This window comes from Rhinoderma darwinii, chromosome 7 (assembly GCF_050947455.1).
Source record: "Rhinoderma darwinii isolate aRhiDar2 chromosome 7, aRhiDar2.hap1, whole genome shotgun sequence".
In the NCBI taxonomy this organism is placed as follows: Eukaryota; Metazoa; Chordata; class Amphibia; order Anura; family Rhinodermatidae; genus Rhinoderma; species Rhinoderma darwinii.
In genome coordinates, this window is record NC_134693.1 from 30,344,744 (window position 1) to 30,372,379 (window position 27,636).

The 27,636-nt window shown below is 40.9% G+C and overlaps 1 protein-coding gene across 4 annotated transcripts in view; it reads right to left on the reverse strand.

Annotated features, from left to right (window-relative positions):
- The window catches only part of SEC16B (SEC16 homolog B, endoplasmic reticulum export factor), a 150,991-nt gene extending 140,546 nt beyond the window's left edge, over nt 1–10,445 (reverse strand). The window contains exons 1-3 of one of the 4 annotated variants that reach the window (XM_075833088.1): nt 10,400–10,445; nt 3,942–4,030; nt 988–1,299 (exon numbers count right to left, since the gene is read on the reverse strand). In XM_075833088.1, coding sequence (XP_075689203.1) covers nt 988–1,280 — 293 coding nt within the window. In that variant the 5' untranslated portion in view covers nt 1,281–1,299; nt 3,942–4,030; nt 10,400–10,445. Of the gene's footprint in view, nt 1–987; nt 1,300–1,739; nt 1,760–3,941; nt 4,031–10,399 lie in introns of those variants that run through there. The other 3 variants (XM_075833086.1, XM_075833087.1, XM_075833089.1) reach the window with 3 other exon arrangements.
- Nucleotides 10,446–27,636: the final 17,191 nt, after the last annotated feature.

A 27,636-nucleotide genomic window follows, 5' to 3' on the forward strand; every position in this document is an offset into this window, starting at 1 on the left:
AATCCAGACGCCACCAATAAAGACACATCTGCGAAACCACTAAAGTTCTAATGAAACCCATAATAATTTCCCGCCTTGACTACTGAAGCCTCCTCCGGTCTGGTCTCATGACTCTCTGGGAGATCAGACAATCTATCATGAAATTCTGCCTGTAGACTCATCGATACCTCCCCCCCCCCCCCCCTCTCTATCTGCCGCTCTTCTTTGCCAGTCTCTCCACTGGCATCCCATTCACATGTGAATCCCTGGATAGGCCAATAAATACCCAGCTTCCTGTTTAGAAAAAAAATGGTACCACCTTTTCTGGTGGGGATTTGTTCTGCCACCTGATACCACACATGGACCAGGACATTTTCAATATAATCGAGCTGCCTCCAATAAAGAAACAACTTTAAAATACGCTTCTTCAACACCCAAGAGGTCACCAACATTCTAATCCACCCTACAATAATCTCCCGCCTTGACTACTGCAGCCTTCTCCGATCCACTTCCTCCCATTCACGTCTAAAGGATTTCTCTTTCGGGATTCCCCCATTTTCCAGAACTCTCTCATCCTGTCAAAAATTATCCTACTGCTTAATTAGGCCCTACCTAAACTCACCTGTTCACTAATATCTACCTATATTCCCCTCTACCGCGATTGTCTTTGTGGCCAACTACCAGCCCCTGCAAGCATTCTTCCTTCTCACCTACTTTATTATTTTCCCATCCTTTTAGATTGCAAGCTTATTTGGGACAGGTCTCTTTCCCCATGTACCTTTATATTTTTTTATTTATTTTTCTGTATGTACTTTACTAGAATTTGTATTTGCCCTCTACCACTATGTAACGTACAGCATTGCGTAATATATTTAGAATTATACAAATAAAGGATAATAACAACATGTTTACTGCCTTTTAAACAAGGCTTATCAATAATATTTAATTCTCCACGATATCATGATCTAAACTTATATCTCACGTCAGGTATTCTTCTGCAGATCTCACCTGGACAATGGCCGATATGCGTCACTTCTGTCATATATTTCAGCTCTGGAAGCAGGCCTCCTGTGGTCTATGTATCTAGACATGTTTCCTGGATACGGGGAATAATAGTCCATCCACTGATCAGGCCATGCATGATGACTTCCTTGCGCTGGATAAGGAGGATGATATCCATAACCGCTATCTCTGTAATGATGTGGAGGTGGTGGTGGTGGGTATAGACCTCTCCAGGGGCCCATATCTGCAGGCGGCCTGGCCTGAGACTGGTTGAACCAAGGAGGGGGGCCATGGTCCATTTCAATGAAGAATTGTCACCTATAAGTTTATGAAATTCAAGCAGATAATATTGTAATGTAGTTCATTTTTTAACATGCTTTTTATTAAATATCTAATATTTAAAGTGAAGCTCTACATTTGGTAGCACTTTAGTTAAAATATTAGATAATTGCAAGCAAATTCCTAATATTAATCTGTTATTGAATTATTTTCTTTACAATCTGTAGTGATTTTGATAATCAAAAATAGTAATTTTTGGAAAACAAAATCCCCCATAGATGTCAGCAAATTATAACCACTGTTTGCTACAGCCAAAAGTATAACCAATCCATTGCTTTATTAAATTAGGTAAACTTATACCCTTTCCAAAGATAAAGGCAAGGTTATACACACCACGGAGGAATGTATCGTATTTTCGAGTAGTGGTCTCAGTTATGGGAGCCATTCAACATTAAAGGGGTTGTCTGTTTTGGACATACCTTTTTGTTAGAAGGCTTCACCGGCTATAAACTGATCATACGATGTCCTGCTGAGAGACCCCCAGGCATTTAGCTGTAATCTGTCAGGGAACCCAACAGTAAGTATTCAATTCCCCTGCATTGCAAACACAGAGGAAATGAAAGGGGTTGTCTGATGAAGATGACCAATTTTCTAAGGATAGCTTACATACAGGCCATTCAAATTATTGGCCAACCATGTAATACATGGACGGGGGCCGATCTGCCAGAGTAGGAGCTGTACTTAGTGGCCACCATCAATGAAGTCCATACACCTTAATAGGGCATATGGACAGGGGTTGCCTTTAAGAACCTACTTCTTTAAAGCGGATCAGTCACCATAATACACTGCAGCATATTATAATGACAGATCCCCTAGGCTAAAAGACCAAAGGACACAAAAATATTGTGCCATTTGGTTAAAATCAGCTATCAAACAATACAGCGGACTCATAGCTATTTTAAGTATAAGTCATAAAGAAAGCGCTCCCCCGCCTCCTCATTAATGATTGATAGCTGCCGTGTATACTCAACCAATTGTGAGGGGAATGAGGAGCGTAGAGATATAGTTACTGTATGTTATGACTTGTACATAACATACAGTAACTATAAGTCTGTTGTATTCTTTGTCAGCTGCTATTAACCAAAATGCACAGTAGCGGGAATATATGGAATGGTTTACGCCAGTTTTCTAGCCTAAAAAAGAAGCAGATTTTCTTGCACGCTATAGTTGTTCAAAAATTTCAGATTTTTTACCCTTCACGCCACCTTACGTAAGTGGTAAGAAACGAGGCGGGGCTCAACCGAATGGGGCAGGGTCTTCACCAGAACGACACATTTTTTAAAATTTACATCACAAAACTAGCGTAAATTATAGTAGAAAGCTATGCTAGCTCTCAGTCTAGATTTCAGTCTGTGGGGTATAGCAACTTGAAGCCTAGGCCAGGCCTCTACCTTGCATCTCCCAATCTGTCTACCAACTCCCCCTTTGGACACATTTGAAAAAAAAAATACATACTCACCCCATCACTCCTATTCTCCCCACCAGGTCCCCTCCGACTCCCTCCTTATGCCGCGGCTCATTCAAGTTACTAATGCCGGGCAGTATCAGAACCTTTGCAATGCAGCACTCAACGTCATCAATGTTGCATTGTTGCTTAGGTACTGATGCTGTCTGGCGTCACTAACTTGAATGAGCCGCAGCATAAAGAGGGAGCCGGAGGGGACCCAGTGGGGAGAAGAGGAGCGGTACGGTGAGTATGTATCTATTTTATTTTACGTGATGGGGGGATGAATGAGGAGTGGTTATTACGCCACAATTGTGGTGCAAGTCTAGGCACTTATAGTGGAGCACGGCCAGCGGAGAGATGCGAATCATATATTAAAAGGCATTTGCCTCTTATTAATTGTGTCGCATCTTATTCTAGCAAATTGGTTATTAATACTGCCATATGAAATGGCAGTCTTAATAAATCTGCCCTAATAAGTTTACAATAGGCTGTCTAGATAAATCACGGATGTGATGGGTCCTACAGAAGGAGAGACGCTCTTTGCAACTACTCAATGGTCTGACTAATAGATAATGGTCCTGATTGGGTAGTTCTCTATAAAAGAGTTATCCCACAAATAATATTTATCACCTATCCACAGGTTAGGTGATCACTGGGGGCCCCACTCTTCAATGTCTATATTGTCAGCCCTATAGACATTGAATGGAATGGCAGGGCGCATGCGTGACCAGCAGGGCGGTGGTCCCGCATGTGCCCTACCACTCCATGGGGCATTCAAATTTCTGTGGTCGTACAGTGAGGAGTAACTAGGGGCTCGGGTCCCCCATTCTATTGATCAGTGCTACTTTTCAAAACCAGGAAGTATGGGCTAAGACAGCAACCAGTCAAGGAAACAGCCCATAACGTAATACAATAAAGTACACCCATTGTCATATAAGGGGCTGCAGACACAGATACACAAATGACAAGGAGGCAATGAGAACATGTAACTTTTCATGAGCAGAGATTTTTCATAAATACATATGTTGCTGTTCTGTGAATAGTAAATCATTTACTGCTGCGGCCTCCAATACTCTACACCTGTGCCTGAACGTTACAACTTAAAATGCAAAGAATAGAAAAATCCCAACCTATAAAATCCTTATGACACTATATAAATCACGAAGAGACTCACCGGTGTCAGTCACCAACGAGGAGGCCAGAATCTGAGCAAACTGTACCAAAGTCCATCTGCCACATGATCCAAAGAGCTTCATGGATTAGCTGCAAGAGTTTGTATACAGACATGAAATAATACAGGGGCAAGGTACATTCACACCATGACAAACCCGTTCAGCCTGTCTGTGTCTAAAAATACAACAGGGGAATCAAAGTGACAGGTCTGACATAGAAGAAATAGAGAATGTCAGGACTCTCCCAGGAATGGTCCCGCACGATAACAAATCCATTAGAACAATACAACTAATCTGGAGTCATACTGTCTATATCAGAGAGAGAATGAATGATGAAAGCAAGGAGTCTGCCCGTTGTGGTCCTCATGATCAACTCTTTATAGATAATCAGTCCTTCTATTTTATACTGTAATATCAGGAAGATGTACTAATTATATATATATATATATATATATATATATATATATATATAAAATCCCAATAAAATGAAGAGGCAGCACTCCAAGGAAATTGGTGAAAAAAAGTGGTGTGTTTATTCACCCCAGGCAGGCAACATTTCGATCCGTCTCTATATATATATACACCATTCAGCTATAACATTAAAACCACTGACAGGTGAAGTGAATACCATTGATTATCTTGTTACAATGGCGCCTGTCACGGGGGGGGGGGGGTGATATGTTAGGCAGCAAGTGAACAGTCAGTTCTTGAAGTTGATGTGTCGGAAGCAGGAAAAATGGGCAAGCGTATAGATCTGAGTGACTCTGACAAGGGCCAAATTGTGATGGCTAGACAACTGGGTCAGAGAATCTCCAAATGGCAGATCTTGTGGGGTGTTACCGGTATGCAGTGGTTAGTAGATACCAAAAGTGGTCCAAGAAAGGAAAACCGGTGACAGGGTCATATGATGGCCAAAGCTTAGGGAGCACAGAAGAGCTACTGTTTTACAAATTGCATAAAAAAATAATACTGAATATAATAGAACGGTGTCAGAAAACAGAGAGCATCGCAGCTTTCTGTGTTTGGGGCTGTATAGCTGCAGACTGGTCAGAGTGTCCGTGCTGACCCATCTCAACTGCTGAAATCAACCTACAATGGGCATGTGAGCAACATAACTGGACCATTGAGAAATGGAAGACTGTGGTCTGGTCTGATGAATCCTGTGTGTGTGTGGGTTGCCTACCTGGGGAAGAGATGGCACCAGAATGCATTATGGGAAGAAGACAGGCAGGCGGAGGCAGTGTGATGCTTTGGGAAATGCTGTGCTGGGAAACCTTGTGTCCTGGCATTCATGTGGATGTTACTTTGACACGTAACACCTACCTAACATTGCTGCAGACAAGTACATCCCTTCATGGTAATGTATTGTCTAATGGCAGCGGCCTCTTTCAGCAGGATAATGCGCACGGCCACACTGGAAAAATTGTTCAGGAATGGTTTGAGGAATATGATAAAGAGTTCAAGGTATTGACTTGGGATCTGAATTCCCAGATCTCAATTTGATCGAGCAACTGTGGGACGTGCTGGAAAAACCAGTCTAATCCATGGAGGAGCCACCTCGCAAACGACAAGACTTAAAGGATCTGCTGCTAACATCTTGGTGTCAGATACCACAGGACAACTTTAGGGGTCTAATGCAGGTCATGCCTCAACAGGTCCGAGCTGTTTTGACAGCATGAAGGGGACCTACAAAATACTAGGCAGGCGGTTGAAATGTTATGGCTGATCGATGTATTTATAGAATATGACACTGGATAACACACTGTTTTGTACAAGTCCATTGGTTCTTAAAGGGGTATTCTAGTTTCATCAAATAAAAGTTATTCATTGTATATTTAACCCCTTCCCGACATTTGTCGTAAGTATACATCATGGAAAGCCAGTCCTCCCCCCAAAATGTCGTATACTTACGCCAAATGTTAGGCACCGGCTCAGAAGCTGAGCCGGTGCCATCATCGCTGGAGGTAAGTTTATACACTGTGTGGCAGGGCCGGGGTGTACAGTAGGTGGAAGGGAGCACTGCGCTGGCTCCCTTCCCCTGCTTGTTTTAAAAGCGCCCTGGCCCTGCGACACCTTCCATGGCCGATGGCGCCGCTAGAAGCTGCTGCTGCGGCTGCTACTACTGTAACGACACCACTATAGCAGAGCAGGGAGGTATCTCCCTGCTCTGCTATGTGCTAGCCCCACTTTAGCTCCCTGAAGGAGCGGAATCCCCGTGTGTTCGGGGATTCCGCTCCTGGACAGAGCGCTTGATGTCTCTATCCATATCTGGGCAGTGACATCAGGGGAAACTCCTGAAGCAGAATCCCCGAACACTCTGTGACCGGGGATTCCACACCAGGCGAAGCCAGTAACGTTCAGTGTCCATAAATGGACAAAGACGACAGGGGCTTTTCCTGAAGTGGAATCACCGGCCACATGGGGATTCCCCTTCAGGAGTTGCCCCTGATGTCACGGTCCAGATCTGCCCAGCCCGGAACGGATGCAAAACCAATCCAAACCCGCCGGGAAAAACGGCCGATTTTATCGGCCGACACTCGGGCTCGGGCGGGACCCTGTCGTGTGAATAAGGCATAAGGCTGCTGTTAGGGTACACTATGTGTTGCAGCTTGTGTCATAGTGACACAGTATAATGTATTAGCATACAGGAGTAAGCCAATACATTATAAGTATAAAATAAAGTTACTAAAAAGTTAACCCTTCATCGATTTAAAAAAAGTAACAAAAAAACAAAACAATAAAGAAATGTCCACATAAAAAGTAATTATTTAGTATAAAATATATTTTATTGCCCATACGTTACTAAAAAAGAACTACACATATCAGGAATCTACACAATTGTAATAACCTAATTAATTTACCCATTTATTTAGTGTTAAACGTGAATGGTATAAGGAATAACAAAATATAACAATCAAGAAAATAGCTTTATTCTATATTCGCGCCGCAAAAATAAATTACATAAATGATATAGTAATTTATTTGTACCCCCAAACTGTGCAGGAACATTTTTTTATGTCTGCCGCATAAAACAAGGACACATCAATAAAAAATATTTTGGCTGCTGAAAAGCAAAAACGAACAAATGCAGCTGGTCATTAACACCTTTTCAGGCCTGGTCATTAAGGGGTTAAACAATAATTAGCATTTCATTGCTGCTCTGCTTTTGCCTTTCATGGTTGTTTCGCCACCTCCTGTATTAGCATATGCTGACTTCATCTCATATAAACCTATAAACTGTATTCATTGTGTGACTGTAAAATCCTATTTAGTATTTATTGCTACCTAATCTATCTATAATAATAAAGCACAAACATGTCAAATGTGCAATTACAGTTCCATGCTCAAGGCAAACAAACAAGCAAACAAACAATCAGAGTTGTTCAGAGCTGCAGTAAAGCATGTGATGTCAGCATGTTCCTGACAGGGGGAGCTAGAGAGCAAGTCAAATGTTGTATACATCTGAGAATATATTTGTAGCAATATATTTATAACTTTTTTCCTATCTAATAAACAAACTAATGTAAAATGTAACAATGAAACAAGTGAACTGTATAGTGTTTACCACCTAATCTCATATCAAGAGTCCTGCTATGAGAAGCTTATGGGGGGTGGTCTTGCTTTTTAGGATACATTAAAAAAGTGGACTCTGGAGGAAATACAGAGAAACAAGACCGGGTGAAAGTTTCTACCCCCTACCCAGTAGCAGTGATAATATGATGAAATTAACTCCGCTAATGTCAACAGAACCTGACGACAAACTAATGAGAATGAGGGCAGCCCCCACATCCCCTCCTGTCTGCTATTGAAGGAAACAAGGTTCTGTATGTTGGGTTTTAATATGCTTGATCCTTTCTTAAACCAGGAGATCAGCGCCGCCAGAGGTATCTAGCAGCTGCTTATCCACCTCTTCCTATGACAACCATGGGATTTCTTCTAGTTAGCAGGAAAAAGACGCTCCAGCCCTTAGTAAGACTCTGTTCACATCACACTACTGGTTTACATTTGGCGTACATGTAGGGAAATACCCCCCTAAGTAAACTCACGATGTTTCCAGCTGTATACTATAGTTACAGATGTCGCCCATAGGTTCCCTATCGTGATGTATACTTATTTTGCAGAAAGTCTTTGTAGTGAAAAGCTCAGTCAACTATGCTTTTCAGTACAGCAGATGTATGCTAATAGGACACTCAATTGGAATACATCAGGTCAATAGGATCCTATGGTTTTTTGTACGCACAGGAAGCATTCCCTGGTGTATAATCTGAATGTAAACCAATAGCGTGATGTGAACAGAGCCTAATTAATATTAGTAGCAGCTGTAGAATCACCTCGTCTGCCACATATTAAAACGTTTCTATATTTGGAGGCACCACGTCTTGCTGCTGGGTAGGGTTGGAATGATTAAATGGAGCCCCATAGAAGATGGAGGCCCCTGTGCAATTGCCCATTTTGCCATCCCTATCATCTGTCCCTGTGCAGTAAAGTGCAAAGCAAAACTGGAGCTGTCTCTAATCACGGATTCCAATAATGTCTGGCAAAATTTTAAAAAATTGCAAGCTTATTGGTTAGGGTACGTTCACACGCTTAACAAAATACTTCTGAAAATACGGAGCTGTTTTCAGACTTTTTAAGCCACTCACGTTTTTCGCGGCATCTTTTACGGCCGTTTTTGGAGCGGTTTTTCTATAGTCAATGAAAAACGAGCTCAAGAAGTTACATGCACTTCTTTTTACGAGGCGTTTTTTTTTTACGCGACCATTTTTAAAAACGGCTGCGTAAAAAACATCCCGTGGGAACGGAACTCAGTTTTTCCAGTTGAAATCAATGGGCAGATGTTTGTAGGAGTTCAGCCCCCGCATTTTTAGCCATTTTTCCGGGGGGTTTACGGCCCGAGAAACGGCTGAAAATAGGTTGTGTGAAAATACCTTTAGGGTAAGGCCACACGGAGCGGGCCCTGACACAGTCGCAACGCGACCGCCTGTTAGTGGCCTCATGTTAACGCGGGTAAACCGTCCCTTTATCTGCAAAATCGTGCGGCCATGAATTAATACACCCTTTATGGCCGCACGATTTTGCAAATTATAACAACTTACCCCCTATTCATGCTCTATGGCAGCGCCGGAAAAAGTCAAACACTGCACTCGGCTGTCTCCGGCGCTGCCATAGAGAATGAATGGAGCGGCAGTGTGCGTGCGCATGTAACCAGAATACCCCTTAGGGTATGTTCACACGCACTAATTACGGACGTAATTCGGGCGTTTTTGCCCCGAATTACGTCCGAAAATAGCGCCTCGATAGCGTTGACAAACATCTGCCCATTGTCAAATGACGGCGCGTAAATAGACGCCCGCGTCAAAGAAGTGACCTGTCACTTCTTTGGGCGTAATTGGAGCCGTTATTCATTGACTCCAATGAATAGCAGCGCCGATTACGTCCGTAATGGACGCGGCGTTCAAGCGCCTGCACATGCCGATACGGCTGAAATTACGGGGATGTTTTCAGGCTGAAACATCCCCGTAATTTCAGCCGTTACGGACGCCCTCGTGTGAACATACCCTTAAGGCTATGTTCACACAGAGTTTTTTGCAGGAGAAAAATTCCTCCTGCAAAAACTGCTCCAGACGGTTTTTGCACAGTGGTTTGACAAAAACTCGTCAAAACACTCGTCGAGGCGTTTTTTTTCCTCTTTCTGACTGATTGAAATGGGGATTTGGAGGCGGAAACCGCCTCAAGATGGGTCATGACGCTTCTTTTTACCGCGACGCGTTTTTTTTACTCGCGTTAAAAAAACTTGTCCAACTCCCATTGAAATCAATGGGAGGCATTTTCGGGCGGTTTTTGAGGAGTTTTTTGGCGCGCTTTCCGCGTCAAAAAACTCGTCAGAAAACTCTTTGTGAACACAGCCTAACGAGGTATTTGACAGCCGTGCCTACATAGTGCCAGCGCGGTTGTGACCGTGTCAGGGCCGCTCCGTGTGGCCGTACCCTTACTACCATCAACTGCTTTATTGTTGCAATACATTTGCTTGGATGCCGCCCCTCATGCTATCACGCAAGCTATTTTCTGTTCAAACACCCCCTGACGCACATTTTACCTGCAGGTAATCTTCATACTATATGATATAGAACTGCTCAATAATACAAATAAGAGCAAAACGAAAAATTACTAAATACAGCCAGTTACACTATACAGATCAATAAAACATACACACATGTACATCTCATATATATATATTCTGCCATTTTAATACTGTTGTCATGCTGTGTATTAATTCCCCCTTTGCTTTAATTGTTCTTTACTTCACAAGAGCCCTATTATCCTCATTTATAGAGCAGGATCCAGCAGGCAAGTAGCATTGTTTTCCTGACTCTGCTTTTCAAGAAGCAATGTCTGTAAGCAGAACACTGGGTGGCAGCCTGCGACTAATCACTGGTCACACCACAATGGGAATACTTACAGCATCTGTCACCCAGGTAGCTCAGTATTATAGCAGCAGAACACGGCCAGCAGACTCCGCCCATCAAGCTGCATGCCACGTCATCAGCCGGAACCAGAGAGAGGAAGTCATTTGTTTCTGCACGGAAATATTAAAGCACTACACATCGGAAGGGTTCTGGCGCCATCTTGAGAAGGTCAAGCTATAGATAAAAAATATCACCAAATATTTCATTTTTAATATAAAATAACATAATGTTAATACTTTTTGTATGTTATTAAACGTTCACTGCGACTTTATAATTATTTCAGTGTATTACCAAGTTAATTAAGTTTTAGGGTATGTGCACACACACTAATTACGTCCGTAATATACGGACGTATTTCGGCCGCAAGTACCGGACCGAACACAGTGCAGGGAGCCGGGCTCCAAGCATCATACTTATGTACGATGCTAGGAGTCCCTGCCTCGCTGCAGGACAACTGTCACGTACTGAAAACATGATTACAGTACGGGACAGTTGTCCGGCAGCGAGGCAGGGACTCCTAGCATCGTACATAACTATGATGCTAGGAGCCCGGCTCCCTGCACTGAGTTCGGTCCGGAACTTGCGGCCGAAATTGTCCGTAAATTACGGACGTAATTAGTGTGTGTGCACATACCCTAAGGGTATGTTCACACGGCCTATTTACGGACGTAATTCGGGCATTTTTGCCCCGAATTACGTCTGAAAATAGCGCCTCAATAGCGCTGACAAACATCTGCCCATTGAAAGCAATGGGCAGACGTTTGTCTGTTCACACGAGGCGTATATTTACGCGCCGCTGTCAAAAGACAGCGCGTAAATAGACGCCCGCGTCAAAGAAGTGACCTACAATGAATAGACTCCAATGAGACTCCAATGAATAGCAGCGCTAATTACGGCCGTAATTGACGCGGCATTCAAGCGCCTGCACATGCCGGTACGGCTGAAATTACGGGGATGTTACATCCCCGTAATTTCAGCCGTTACGGACGCCCTCGTGTGAACATACCCTAAGGGTATGTGCACACACACTAATTACGTCCGTAATTGACGGACGTATTTCGGCCGCAAGTCCCGGACCGAACACAGTGCAGGGAGCCGGGCTCCTAGCATCATACTTATGTACGATGCTAGGAGTCCCTGCCTCGCTGCAGGACAACTGTCCCGTACTGTAATCATGTTTTCAGTACGGGACAGTAGTTCCACGGAGAGGCAGGGACTCCTAGCATCGTACATAACTATGATGCTAGGAGCCCAGCTCCCTGCACTGTGTTCGGTCCGGGACTTGCGGCCGAAATACGTCCGTCAATTACGGACGTAATTAGTGTGTGTGCACATACCCTTACCCTTTAGTTTCTTAGTACTTTCCATTTTGCCAGCTGTTATGTACTGTAATGGTACATATGTAGCTATAGATATATGACAGAGATATATATCATTTTCTCTTAATTATTTTTTGGGAAACATAACATTAATATTTAATTTATTAAGAACTTTTTTTTATGTATCTATATATATATACACAGTGTGTGTGTGTATATATGTATATATATATATATATATATATATATATATATATATATATATATATATATATATATATATAGTACCAAAAATATTTAAATGAAGCAGCACTCATGTAATGAAGTGGTGGATGCAAAGCCCATGTTTAGAGCCAAGCCACGTTTCAGTTCCACCATGGCTTGAAAAAAGTTCCATGGTGGAACTGAAACGTCACTTGGCTCTAAACATGGGCAAAAAAAAAACAACACAGATTTTTTTACTGGACCTTGCTGGAGTGCTGCAATCTTTATATACATATCTTATTCTATTAATTTTTGTCATTAAAAGGAAAAAATCGAAGTAATGTTTTCCTCATAGGGTACCAATTAGTTTTTTTTGGGTTCAGTCATGTCCTACATCATGATTTTGCTTCTGTTCTTCACTATCCAAAAGCTACACACGGTATAAACATCAGACATGGCGGTACCTATCGTATTTATTATATTAAGTTCATGTGATCACATGACATATTTGTGCAAAAGCTTGTCCTGCCTATGAGCATTACTGCATAAAAGGTCATTCTAGCAATCGGTTGGGGGTCCTGGCTCACAGACCTCTGACTTTACTCCTTGTCTGTTTCTGTCATAGAGTAAAGTACTGCCATTAAGGAATGAACTTGGTTGGCCACATTGCTTAGGTAAGCTCTACTGATCAAATTTCCATCCACAGGTATACTGGCACACCAGTGTGTGCCAAGAAAACAGTCCCCACAGCATTACTCCACCTCCACTACTCTGAACTGTGGACACCCGATAGGAAAGGTTCATCGATCCATGCTGCTTGTGCCAAATTCTGTACCTCCGATCATCGTGGTGCCACAGAAATCTGGATTCATCTGACCAGGCAATGTTTTTCCGCTACTCAGTGATCCAATGTTTGCGCTCTTTTGCCTAGTGGAGTCTTGTCTTTCAGTTTCTCTTACACAGCAATGGCACTCGAACTTCAATCTGCTGTTATAGTCCATCCGTGCTAAAGAACGGTACGTACGAACACAGTAGTTGGAGTACCAGCGTTGAATTAGGCGGCAATTATCTTAACTGTGTGCTGCCTGCTCGTTAGAACGATTCTTGACTTCCTCCCCTGACCCCTTTATTTTCGAGTTATTGACATCCACAGGATCCCCTTTCGCTGGATGTTTTTTCTCGATCACATCATTCTAGGTTTACACTTAACACCATTGTATGAGAAAACCCCACAAGACTGGCAGTTTTTGAAATAATGACCCGGCTAGTCTTGCACCAATGACCATGCCTCATTCGAAGTTGCTCAGATCGTTCAAATTTCCCGTCCTAATGTGGATTTACACTAAATCTGAACCACGGAAAACTTGTTTACTTGATTTTTTTCTCCACACCGGTTTCACATGTCTCATTTCTGTACAGGGAAGCTCTAATCGTGAGGTACGTGTCTCTAATAAAGTGGCCATTCAGTGTATCAGACTGAGAATTCATGTCACAGTGCAAATGTGGCAAAATTGTGCCGCATTTTTTTCCGGAAAGCCGATGTATCGGAGTACGGGCTCATAGACTTTCTATTGAATCCATACATGATACATTTATTTCCAGAAAAAGCCGGACAGACACGAAGCGGCTGAGCGCTCACACGAGTGCTTCAGCTACTTCGTTCTAGCGATTGGTGGGGGTCTCAGTGCTCGGACCCCCACCAATCCAAACTTCTGACATGTCACTATGACATGTCAGAAGTTTGTCAAACGTTTAGCTACACTTTAAGCTTCAACTATCACAGTTTAGCCTGAACTACAGGGCACATAACAAGTTCATATATAAGACACTAAATAAATAGCTATTCGAAAAACGTTGTATATAAGAATATTCAGCTGATTTACAAAGACATTTTTCGAATATTAATGTAAAGATGATGTGGGTCCGAATATTTACAGTGTAGGCAAGGTAACGTCACAGTGTAGCTGTCATATAGTTACACCCAAAGGGATGGTTTACTGGTGCCATCTGGTGGTTATACGGTGAAACAACTTAAAGATTACCCCTTCCCATTTATTAGATTGTTTTATCATTATTTTTATTATTATTTATTTTATAGCGTCTGGGCAATGTGCATATATCATTTATAGGGTTTTAGATATATAACATATGAATAAACAAACAAATGCAGTAGACTACATATCCCTACGGAGTATCAGACTACCATGGAATGAGAGAGAGTGCTACCTGCAAGAGTTTACAATCTATAAGGGAAAGAGAAAGAAGTCCCTACTAATGCTAACCAATTGGGTGCAATAACACCCACTTGAAGGTCCCATAAAGTCTCTGTATGCAAAGCAGCGTATCCCTCTCGGTTTCTTGACGGGATCATCTGACATGCAGCATGACACCTTTCTTACAAAGGAAATGTTGTTATATCTTATTTACCTATATTTAGTGAAACGCGTTGGGTTTGTGGTGGTGTACCCTGGAACTGGTCCTCTTTGGCTTGGATATCTCTGTGATATATCTTGCATGTGGCATTGTACTCTGGGGATGTTGTCTATATTTTTATATAGGGGGTTAACACTATTTTATCCCATTTCATTTTCCTTCTTTATTTATATGTAATATTTATCACTAATACTAGATTGTACATTCGCTTCAACCCTGTAGTACTTATTTCCTTGATTCACTAATGCTATTTTGTAAGGCCTTGACACAGTCTATATATCCAGGTTACCCACCATATGTCTTTTATTCCTTCTTTGTGAAGGTCTTGGTTTTATCTACTAGGGAATACATGTGTGATCGCTGGGGGTCCAACCGCTGGTACCCCCAGCGATAAGGAGAACGGGGGTCCAGCGCTCCATCCATTTCTATGGACCTGCCGGAGACCTTCCGAATGTCCTATAGAAATAAATGGAGCACTGGTCAGGCATGGGCACAAGTGGTCCATTCACTTTCGGTCCCCTGTTTCTCAAATATTATTAAATATCATTACAACTCCCACAAGATTTATCACCCAAACGTCTCCTATATGGATGGATATGCTGCCCACTTATGCAGTTATAAATCCCATGAACCATGTTTATTTATACGACTATGCAGATACGCTGTTCAGGATCTAAACTTGTATCAGATATTCCGTTATCGCATGACATACGCGTGTAAAAAACGCAGACACGCACCGTACATGGATGTCACAATGAACTGCAACGCAGGAAAAGCGCTGAGTTCTTTACGCATGCAAAACAGACACGTTCGTGTGAATAAGACCTAAAGCGCCTATAAGATTAGGTAGGATATAGGGCATTTATAAACTGGTGACAGAGCCTCTTTCACATGTATATTTGTTTTCCAGCAGAAGGACTGTCCAGCATCCTGGTGTGTAATTGTATTGCTATTTCTTTTAATAATAAATCTGTCTCGTACCAGGATGTGGCTGTGACTGCGGTGGAATACACTGGTGAGGGGGGAGCAAATGCAAGTCTTTTGCTCGTTACATAAAATCATTGAAGTGGCTTGTTCCATAGAGATCTGGTGGAAGTAAATTGTGATAACGAATGCGCAGCAGGACGAAGTGCGATTAGCAGCGCAGCTGGCGTGGCAAAGTTGGTTATTATAATGGGACGGTCAAATCTGTCACAAAAAAAAGTCATTCAACTAACATCAGATAATTTACGTAAAATGATATGGGCCAATGAAAGTAATGGAAACACAAATACCATATTACATAAATAAAGACCCAATTAAACATGGTCTTAGTCCGTCATTAACCCCTTAATACCGAAGGTATTTTAAACCTTTACGTTTTTACATCGTCACATTCAAAGAGCTATAACTTTTTTATTTTTCCACCGACATAGCTGTATAAGGACTTTTTTTTTGCAGGACAAGTTGTATATTTTAATAGCACCATTTTGGGGTATATATAATTTATTGATTAAATGTTATTACCTTTTTTGTGGGGTAATGAAAAAAAAAACTGAAATTTCGCCATACTTTTTTGCGTGTTAAATTTAAGCTATTTACCGTGTGGTATAAATAACATAATAACTTTATTCAGCGGGTCGTTACGATTGCGGCAATACCATATCTATATAGTTTTTTTTAATGTTTTACTATTTACATAGTAAAAACACTTTTTTTTCATAATTATTTATTTTTGTGTCGCCATATATTAAGAGCCATAAAGTTTTTATTTTATCTGCCGATGTAGCTGTATGAGGGCTTTTTTTTGTTTTTTTTGTGGGATGACTTGTAATTTTTATTGGTACCATTTAGGGTATGTTTACACGGCCTATTTACGGACGTAAATCGGGCGTTTTTGACCCGAATTACGCCCGAAAATAGCGCCTCAATAGCGCTGACAAACATCTGCCCATTGAAAGCAATGGGCAGACGTTTGTCTGTTCACACGAGGCGTATATTTACGCGCCGCTGTCAAATGACGGCGCGTAAATAGACGCCCGCGTAGAAGAAGTGACCTGTCACTTCTTTGGCCGTAATTGGAGCCGCTATTCATTGACTCCAATGAATAGCAGCGCTAATTACGGACGTAATTGACGCGGCGTTCAAGCGCCTGCACATGCCGGTACGGCTGAAATTACGGGGATGTTTTCAGGCTGAAACATCCCCGTAATTTCAGCCGTTACGGACCCCCGCCGTGTGAACATACCCTTAGGAGTACATGCGATTTTTTTGATCACTTTTTAATCATATTTTTTGGGTGGGAGGATGATTGCATCGCGGGGTGTCGATACTGGTGAGAGGGAACCCATTACCTCCATAGCCACTCAAATGCAGCGGTTAAATATGATCGGAGATCACTGCTATTGGCCTCTGATCGTTGCCCTAAACCCCGAGGCTGTTAGCAACAGCCTGGGCTTCACAAGTAGAGCGCCCGATTTGGGTCAAACATCTTCTGAAGTGCCACCGTGAAAAGGTGGCACTTCAGAAGAACTACCCTGAACCACCATAAAAACACTATACGGCGGTCGTTAAGGGGTTAAAGCTGGCCCTAGACATGAGATGTTTTGCAGCATATCCAACCACTTTCTACAAGTCTATATGAACAGCCTATGGGTAAGTTCATACGTAGCGTAAATTCTGAGGATATGCGCAACATATTTAATTGCAGAAAATCCGCAGCGTAATACAGTAGCAGCAAAGTGGATGAGATTTGAACAAATCTCATCCACACGCTGTGTAAAAAACTCGCTGAAAAAAAACCGTTCATAAATTGACCTGCAGCATTACAATTTCTGATGCAAATGTTGAGATTTTTGCGTCGGAAAAAAAAAAGAAGATACTTACCCAGAGCTCTATGCTTCTGCATCCAGCCTGGCCTCCAGGGATCACGTTTCATGCCATGTGACTGCTGCAGCCAATCACAGGCTGCATCTATCACATGGGATGAAACGCCATCCCAGGAGGCCAGGCTGCAAGACGTCAGAGGGACGCGTCACCATGACTATGAATAAGTATAGGCTTTTTTATTTTTTACCTGCTCTTTTCCGCAGTGGACATCCTGGCCGAAAAACTGTACCACAATTTGGTGCTGTTTTTCAGATGGAATTCACTGTGGGTTCCAAGGTAGATACGCTGTGTACCTTTATGCAGCGTATTCGCCCCGTGTGAACATACCCTAACTGTATCCGACGTCCCCTATCAGAAGAAACTGTGATTGGACATACTTGGTTTTTCAGGGTATAATTATATGAGAAAATTTACGTAATCTTGGCAAAAAGCGATTAAAAACGAAACGTAAATATACCAGAGTTGTTTTGAGCAACTTTTCTTCTGTCATTTGTAGAAATAATATGGAATCATAGAAATGACAAGTGAATGGAAACAAAGCCTTGACAAAATATTTAGTCGCTGGTTGCATTCAGCTGAATATTTCTCAATTCTGCTCATATTTGGCTGCTGTAGTCTATTGCCTACAGCGCCCAAACCATAAAAAAAGCCATTTAATACGCAGTATTTAAAATCTCAGTTGTTCTCACCTGGATAGGAACCGTTTTAAATGCAAAGGAGGAGAAGGATCCTCCACCCGCCGTGGGTACTGGGATAGGTTAGCAATTTTATTATTTTTCTATTATGCACATATGGGGGCATTATACTGTATGGGGGGCTGATATGGTCGCAGCTATGAAGGGAATTATACTGTATGGGGCTGCTATGGGGGCATTATCCTGTATGGGGGCATTTATGGGGGGTATTATACTGTATAGGGGGCTGATATGGGGGCATTACACTGTGGGGAGACAGCTATGGGGGCATTATACTGTGTGGGGGCAGCTATGGGGGGCATTATCCTGTGTGGGGGGCAGTTATGAGGGGCATTATACTGTATGGGGCTGCTATGGGGCATTATACTGTATTGGGGCACTTATGGGGGCATTATACTGTGTGGGGGCAGGTGTGGAAGCATTATACTGTATGGGGGTGGCTATGGGGGGCATTATACTGTATGGGGCTGCTATGGGGGCATTATACTGTATGGGGCTGCTATGGGGGCATTATGCTGTATGGGGGCAGCTATGGGGGCATTATACTGTGTCGGGGCAGCTATGGGAACATTATACTGTGTGGGGGCAGCTGTGGAAGCATTATACTGTGTGGGGGTGGCTATGGGGGGCATTATACTGTGGGGGCATCCATGGGGGCTGTTGGGCAAGGGGGCTGGGCATAGGTGTGGCAGGAGTCTTGTGGTGTTGGGGAGGGGTAGGGGGGCCCAAGCTGAGTTCTTGCACCAGGGCCCATGAGCATTTAGCTATGCCCCTGGGTAGGAGGCACTGAACTTTTTGCTAATGGGTAAAAATTAGATAAATTAATAAAAATCTAACCCTGGGGGCTCCGGCGGCACTCCCAGTGAATGTTTATATGCACGTGGCATGGGACCAATGCAGCCAATCAGAGGGCTCAGCGGTCATGTGTTGTATGTCTGACATTATGCCAGAAATACGATTCAACATCGCTGAGCCCTCTGATTGGCTGCAGCGGTCACATCCTACATCTAGTTAGCTCATTTTCAGCCATTAGCAAAACATTTTTAGAAATTGGATAGCCCCTTTAATGTAAAAGGATTTATTGAATTATGAATACAACATCCACCCTTACATTAAGATAATGAAAGCTTAAACAATTGTATAGTCTTTATTAATAATTAAGAAATAAATTGTATTTAAAGGGGTTGTCCCAGAATTAACGAAAAATAGAAAAGCAGGCATAATATAATGCATAGCAATCTCTTTCTAATAAAGCTGGAACCAGCCCTGTATCTTACATGGATCCAGAGATTTTCCTATTCTCTGCTAGACTTTCTTCAGGCTGGAAGCTCAGGGGGTGTGCTCTATCTGCTGAAGCTCCTCCCCCAACATGTCATAGCTTGTATAGGCCGATCATTCTGTTTCACTGCCTCTTCCTTCTCTCTTGGAGAAGCTTTCCAAATACCCCCTATTACATGTCTTTTTAGAGGGAGAGCCCAGCCCTATATAACTAAAGAAGAGGGAGAGCCTGCAGCTTACACACAGTGAGAGGATGAAGCAGGAGAGGGGAGAGCTCCATGCTATATGTAAGCAGTGCTGTATGCAAGCTCTCTCTTCATCTAAGCAAACTGCTGGCTCTCATATGTGTTTCTTACTGTGCTTCTGAAATTCTTCTCTACTTCTTTACTGACAAGCAGAGAAGACATTTTCTATAAGCTGGTGGCAGGTGGAGAGTGAAACTGAGCATGTGCTTATTCAGCTCAGTAGGAGGACATGCACATTACTATACCTGCTTAACACCAGGGGGCGCCATTATAATGAAGTAAAGGGAATATCTCACAGCTGGAGCATTTTTGTAACATGAGGTAAATTACAAAACTAATTCGTTTATAATGCTGAATTAAATTGCAATAATATTTAATACTGGGACAACCTCTTTAATATTTATAGTATCTTCTCATATTTGAATATGAAAAAAATACTCCCCTCAATGTCCCCTGTAATGGATAGACTGGTGACTATTTTATTTCCTAATCACTCAAAGCACAAATTTAAAATAGACAATTATGTTTGCCAAATTTTTAATGGTCTTCTAAGATTTACAGTCAAAATAATTCCATATAGTCTTCTGTTAAATTAATTACAGTAGTATCTGGCATTGCCTTTGATTGTTTTTAGGGAAATCTCTGGTACAAAGCTGAAATTCCCATTCTAATCACTGCAAGAACAGATTATGCTTGCCATTGCTTTCTTGATGCCGACTCTGCTTGCTAAAGTGACCTTGAAGGATCTGCATACTCTTGTGAAGACCAGTGTAGTCACTTTATAAAAGAAAGTGCGGTTAGACATATTGCCAGCGCTGAATCAGAGAATATTATGTAAATTATGTATATTTTCCCACATATTTTTATATACATACAATGAGAGAAAGGGAATGCCAGCGGGGAAGACATCATCCCGATGCTGTGGGTTTTCTTTAACACAACATAATTCTAAGTCCGCATGATTCTATCACAAATCCCAACAAACAGAACAGAACAGGTTTGCTTGACTAGATCCTTAGGGAATTACATTAAATGTTTTACATATTAACCATACTTGAGCATGTGGTTAGGGCTCTCAACGACTTTGGGGTGATAGTGGGGACACTTTGTGCAAAATATAATAAAGATAACAGAAAACTGAAACGACATAAGATCATATTACATCTGAATACTCAACCAAGTTAAAGGCTATGCACACCTTTGAAAACTATATATATATTTTTATATATATATATATATATATATATATGTGTGTGTGTGTGTGTGTACTAGTGTGATCGGTGCAACTTTGTAATTACATTTTATTAAAAATTATTTTCACTTTTTCAGATACAGCTGTTTTGTATTCTGTATACAGAGCAGCTGTATCTAGCGCTGAAACCTGTATGTCAAGTCAGCGGCACTGACGTTTTTTTTAATTAAATGTAATTACAAAGTTGCACCAATCATACTGATACACATTTTTTCAAAGGTGTACATAGCCTTTAAGTAGCTAACCATTGTTTAACCTTTGCTTTTGCAATCTCCTAACATATTATTAGTCCTCAAATCACTCTCTTTTTTAGAGGGAGTATTACTAAAATAGGGCAGTGGAGGTTTGTAGCCTTGGTCATGGTCTTTTCTGGAAAGCTGGATACTGTTTTTGGTGCAGCAGACATAGGGACAGTCATAAAAGCAGGTAGACAAACTCCCAGTAATCATGTCATTCTATATTTCTCTGCCATCGTTATTTGCTGTGGACAATAACAACCATCAGCAAACACATTAACCCCTTAATGACCAGCCTATTTTGGACCTTAATGACCAAGCTATTTTTTACGTTTTTCAATCGTCGCATTCCAAGAGCTATAACCTTCTTATTTTTGCGTCGACATAGCTGTATAAGGTCTTGTTTTTTGCGGGACAAGTTGTATTTTTTAATAGCACCATTTTTAGGGACATATTATTTATTGATTAACTTTTATAAACTTTTTTTTGGGGGGGAATAGAAAAAAATCTTACATTTCGCCGCTCTTTTTTGCGTCCCAAATCTACGCCGTTTACCGTGTGGTATAAATAACACAATAACTTTATTCAGCGGGTTGTTACGATTGCAACGATACCAAATTTGTATAGTTTTTGTATGTTTTACTACTTTTACACAGTAAAAACGCTTTTTTTTCAAAATTATTTGTTTTTGTGTCTCCATATTTGAAGAGCCGTAACGTTTTTATTTTTTTGCCGATGCGGTTGTATGAGGGCTTTTTTTTTGCGGGACGACTTGTAGTTTTTATTGGTACCATTTTGGAGTAGATGCGACTTTTTGATCACTTTTTATTACATTTTTTTAAAGTCAGTATTTGCAGAAAACAGCAATTTTTCTATAGTTTTTTATTATTTTTTTTACGACGTTCACCGTGGGGGTTAAATAATGTAATAGGTCGTTACGGACGCGGCGATACCAAATATGTGTAACTTTTTAACTTTATTTTGTTTTTTTAATAGTAAAGCTGTTTGTAAGGGGAAAAGCTGGGTTTTTCATTTTTTTCAAATTTTTTTTTAAATTAACTTTATTAAACTTTTTTTTCACTTTTTTACTAGTCCCATTAGGGGACTATAATATGCGATTCTCCGATCGCTATTGTAATACACTGCAATACTTTTGTATTGCAGTGTATTACTGCCTGTCCGTTTGACACGGACAGGTATCTGCTAGGTCATGCCTGCGGCATGATCTAGCAGGCATTCACTTCGGGCAGACCTGGGGGCCTTTATTAGACCCCCGTCTGCCATTAGAGACACAGACACTCGGCGATCGTATCGCCGGGTGTCGGTGGGGGAGAGAGGGAGCTCCCTCCCTCTCTCCAAAACCACTCAGATGCGGTGCTCGCTATTGAGCACCGCATCTGAGGGGTTAAACGTGTGAGATCGATACTAATATCGATCTCACACGGCAGAGCAGGGACGCTCCCAGCCCTCAGCTGCCTCTGGCAGCTGAGAGCAGGGAGATCTGACAGTTCCCTGCTCTGTAAACTTATTCCGATGCCGCGACGTAAAAAGTCTATGGCATCGGAATAAGGCCCGTTAGTGACCGACGTAGAAACACGATGGGCCGGTCACTAACGGGTTAATACCTGATGATGGTTCTCTTACATGACATTTTTGCCGTCATCACTGTAGTCCACTAAGACCACAAATTTCTGAACGCAAAATACAAAAAATACTTAGTGTGGTTACTTTAAATCTTAGGTAGCAATGGGTGTATCTGGTAATAATGGGGTTATATAGTTAGGAATACAATGGGGTTCCACTTCCCCATGACCAACATAAGCAAGTGAGTTCAAGAAATTGAAAGATTATGATATTTTCCTACCATGCTGGGCCTTTCAGCACTTTATATGCTATTAGTCATCTCTTGCATTTCCAGTTTGTCTGTGATCACTAGCTATCCATATCCTTTAAAGGAACAGTGTCACGAAAAAAAAATTTTTTACATCAGTTTGATTTTAGTGTTTTATTAAAAACGTTTATATTTATTTGTGTGTTTGTGTTTTACTTTTTTTATTTTTGAACTTTTTCTTCCCTATGGGGGCTGCCATTTTTTTTTCCATTTCTGGAAAAACATACATACAGACATGGAATACGGCAGCTACAGTCCCATAGTGAATGTGAACGGGGCCCGTTCCATTCACTATGCTGTACGCCGTATGTGTGGGAATGGCGCACGTAGTCCAAGTTGAACTGAGCGCCGTCCGGCGCCATTTTCCTGTAGACCGGAAGTCGCGGCCGGACAGTAAGATTACTACTTACGGTCGCGGCTTCCGGACTTGTGCACTTGGAGTGGCGGTAGCAGACGGAGCGGACGGACCGGAGGGAGCGGCGGCGACTGGAGCAGGTAAGTTATTTCTATGTATGTTCGTGTTTTACTGTGTGTTTACTAGTGTATGTTAACCTACTACACTGTGTGTTAGCTCAAAAAATGGCGACACACAGTGTAGGAGGTTTGACCGTTCAATCCCCTTGTTTCTCCCGCCACTAGCCAGGATAAAGGAGGGGGGATTCTGAGAGCTCACTAGAGCGAGTGAGTTTTCCCAAATTTTGCAGCATAAAGCAATGTGGTTGCTTTACCACATGCAATGCTGCAATTTTGGGAATTGCTCCATCTAGTGAACAGCACTGGGAAGTGTTATAAATTAGAATCTAATTTATAATATTTCCTGACTAGTGAAAAAAAGTAAAAACTTAGAACAATGTTTAATCATTTTTACACTAACTGTTCAATTAAAAAAAAAAAACTCGCAACACATTCCCTTTAAGGCCATCTTTACATTGGGTGTGGACCGTATCTGCTGCTGGGCCCCACAACAGCTGCTAAAAAAAACATTGCAACAGCACTCTGCGAGTGCCCAGACCACCAAATGCTATGTATAGATTATTTTGCATTACTGTCACGTTTACTATACTACAAATGTGAAGTTCTTAGCGCACATTTTAATCAAACTATGTAATCCCACCCACCACAACCAGCTACAAACTAAGCCCTGCTTCTTAGCCGAACTTCTAACCAAAGATGGAGGGGTCTAGAAGGAGATTGATTTATATGTATAGTGTCCTTTTAAATCAAAATTATTCTAGGTGCTCATATGGTTGATTTATCTTTTTAAAGTTTTTGAAAAAAAACATTTTCACACAAATTATATATATTCCTTGAATATTTGTGAAAGTCTTTTATTTATAAGGCACTATCAAATTCAGCACAAACTGGACAAAATAAGCTGTAGCATTAACGAGATTTGGACGTACATAAAAATAATACGCCCAGTTTCTGAAGAGTTAGTATATCTAGATCAGTTCCAGCTGTAATGAATGTTCTTCAAAAATTGTTTTGCCCGAATAATGAAAACTTAATTTCTTCCATCTTAACTATGCAATTAATTTGATTTATGATTTCTTCCCAGCTAAGAATATTTTAATATTTTCCAGTTTCTGGCTGTACACTTTTTATATTGCTAATAAAATTTGGATTGCTAATAGGGTGACCTTACAAAATGTTTCAATTGTAATGTATTTTTCCATAATTGTACAAAAAAAACAACTTACTGCATTACTACTTTATAAAAAATAACAACTTACAGGGTTACCAGCTCCTATCCTTGAACCTTAGCCAGATTGTTATGATTTCTGGGATATTAAATGTGTATATTTTTTAAACGTTTTATGCCTTATTTATAAAATAAAATAGATTTGAGTAAGAAATTGTCTTGATTTGAATATTTTTTTGTATATTAAAGTGTCCTTCCTATTATACTCTCTCTAATTTATTAGAATTGGACCTGTGCATGATACTCTCCGGGCGTCGTACTGTGGCCACAACAACAGTACCGCCCTGCGTGCAGGAGCGTCTGTCAACGCCCCCGATGTTAGTTTGGACGGAGGGTATAACTGGAGGGACACTAAGTTTAACAAACATCAATAAACTGTTGTTTTTTTTAAAATCCTCTAAGGGACTTTTACTTTTGACTATTTCCATTATGTAACTATAATGCATTGGAATACTTGTGCATGCCAATGCAGTAATCTCTGTGCAAAAAAAATTGTCAGGCTCTTTTTCGGACGTTTCTAAGGTATGTCCAAACAGGCATTCTGACAGGAAAGCTCTGGGGACCTTTGTTATGTCCAAGGTTGTCACATAAAACCGTCTGTCATGGTGATTATGACGCCTGGGCTGATGGATTGAGGCCAAAGAGAGCCTCACCCATTTGTTTTTTCCTGTAGGTACCTCGATCATTACTGATTTCAACACCTATAGGGTAAACTAGCCGGGATCAGTGCTTTCTCAATGCCGGATGTTGACCTTGGGAGCACAGCTGAGCTGCCAACTACGTACAGTACATCCAAATGTGCAAAGGGGTTAAAGACTCTTTGCACTATTCATACTCATTCCTGACCACGATACTTTGTAGTGAGATGCCGCATTCATTTTGGAGAATCTGCTTGTGTGACAACCTGTTTACACCTCACATGTACAAAGACACCTTATTGCAGTAAGGATTTTAACACATCATTCAAGTATTTGTCTAAATCACAGCTTGACAAAAAAAAACATACTTTCTAGCTAAACTTTTGACAAAAGAACAACGACAAATACCAATAAACTTAAAAGCACAAAGTGTGCTGAAAGCACTAATACCCTACATATCTAGGTTTGTTTGGCTACAGTTTGGCGTGAGAGTGGTGGCTTTGTACATCTAGCGAAGTTAAAGATGTAAGGGAGATAGGAGGTAGTGAAGGGATGGAGTTAAATGGTATGTTTACACATACTGCACAGATTTAAATACCACCACAAAAACTGCATTGAAATATATGCATTTTATACCATGTATAAAGAAGTAACATTTATAGAAAATGTTCCTCCAACTACTCCTTTAGGAAATCATGATTGGATATTACATACCTTCATTTTTCCTTTCTTCCTTTATGATAAAAAACTAGTATATGTAAATATAATGTAATGTACCCTGGAAGCTGGAGGTGTGCTGGACGTGGTCTGGGGGACAGGGATTTCTACAGGTCCAGTAATGTAGGCCATTAGAATGCTGTCGCCTTTTCCAGAACCAGTTGAGTACAATGTTTAACTTGACAGAAGGGGCGACTCAAGAACGCCTGTCAAGAGCAATTCAAGCGCTGAGAATGTTTAATTAACCCCTTAATGACCGTCGATTAGCCTTTTCACGGCGGTCATTAATGGGCTTTATTCTACAGCGCCGCTATTCCACGGCGCTGCATTAGAATAAAGTAAACAGAGCAGGGAGCCGTTAAATCTCCCTGCTTTCAGCTGCCAAAACACAATAAAGCAAAAAAGTTACACATATTTGGTATCGCCGCGTCCGTAACGACCCCGACTATAAAGCCGTTACATTATTTAACCCGCACGGTGAACGCTGTAAAAAATAAAATAAAAAACAATGGAAAAATTGCTGTTTTCTGTTAATCCTGACTAAAAAAAAATGTGATAAAAAGTGATCAAAAAGTCGCATCTACTCTCAAATGGTACCAATAAAAACTACAAGTCGTCCCGCAAAAAACAAGCCCTCATACAACTGCATCGGCGGAACAATAAAATAGTTATAGCACTTCGAATTTGACGATGGAAAAACTTAAAAAATGGCTTGGTCATTAGGGCCCAGAATGCAAGCAGCGGGAAGGGGTTAAGAACATTTTTCTTAGCACAAAAGCACAAAATCTCGACATTTGTGTGAAAGATTGAAACAATAACTAAAAAAAGACCAATATTGGGAATAGAAAAAAATATTCTGTTTAACTTTTTACATTTAGCTATAAAATTGCAATTAGATGCTTATTAGTGTATGGAAGTTTTTCAAACAACTAATTTTATATGCTTATTTGTGTATCATGTTTGCTTCATTATTTTTCTCTCCTAATTATTGTCAGTGCTGATATTACTTATGTGATATATTGATGTAATATTAACACTAAACACTGCAAACTTTGGCTTCAATAGAACATGATATACAAGTTTACCGAGTCACATAGATGTTTTCTTTGTGTTTTTTTTTTTTATTATATTTGCTTTTACAGGTTTCTAAAAGAATGAATTATAAAAATATTTCACAATAAAGTTCCAAATCCTGAAGCTTTGCTGTAAGCAAGCACATATTTGTTTTTATGAAAGAGGTGAAAACTAAAGTGGAAGAAAATATAGTTAAATTTAGCAGTAAATTGCCTCTATACCAATAGTATAATTAGCTTTTATGAAACCATTACTAATGGCAATTACAAAAATGTACTAATATATTTGTGAATGTTTAGCTATTTTACTGACCTCTGGGTCCTCCAGAAAGAGTTGCTCTATGTACTAGCTCCCTGCTATGGCTGATAGAAGAACGTACCAAAGTCATCCAAAGTCGTATTGACTCAGAATGCCCAAATACAGCATTTCAGAAGGGGTTTTCTTAACCACAAAAAATCCTTAAAGGGAATGTATCACCTATATATTGAAATATATTCATTTTTTTCTAGTCTCTTTTTATTTTCCGATTGTATATATTTCTATTCTAATTGTTTATATGATTAGGAGGACAGCCATCTTATCTGAGCCACTGCTCTGAGCTGTGAATAGCAATTCCAGAGATTTGCTACAGCAGGCACATAGACATAGGAAACCTCAGTCAGAAAATTTCTTATTGAC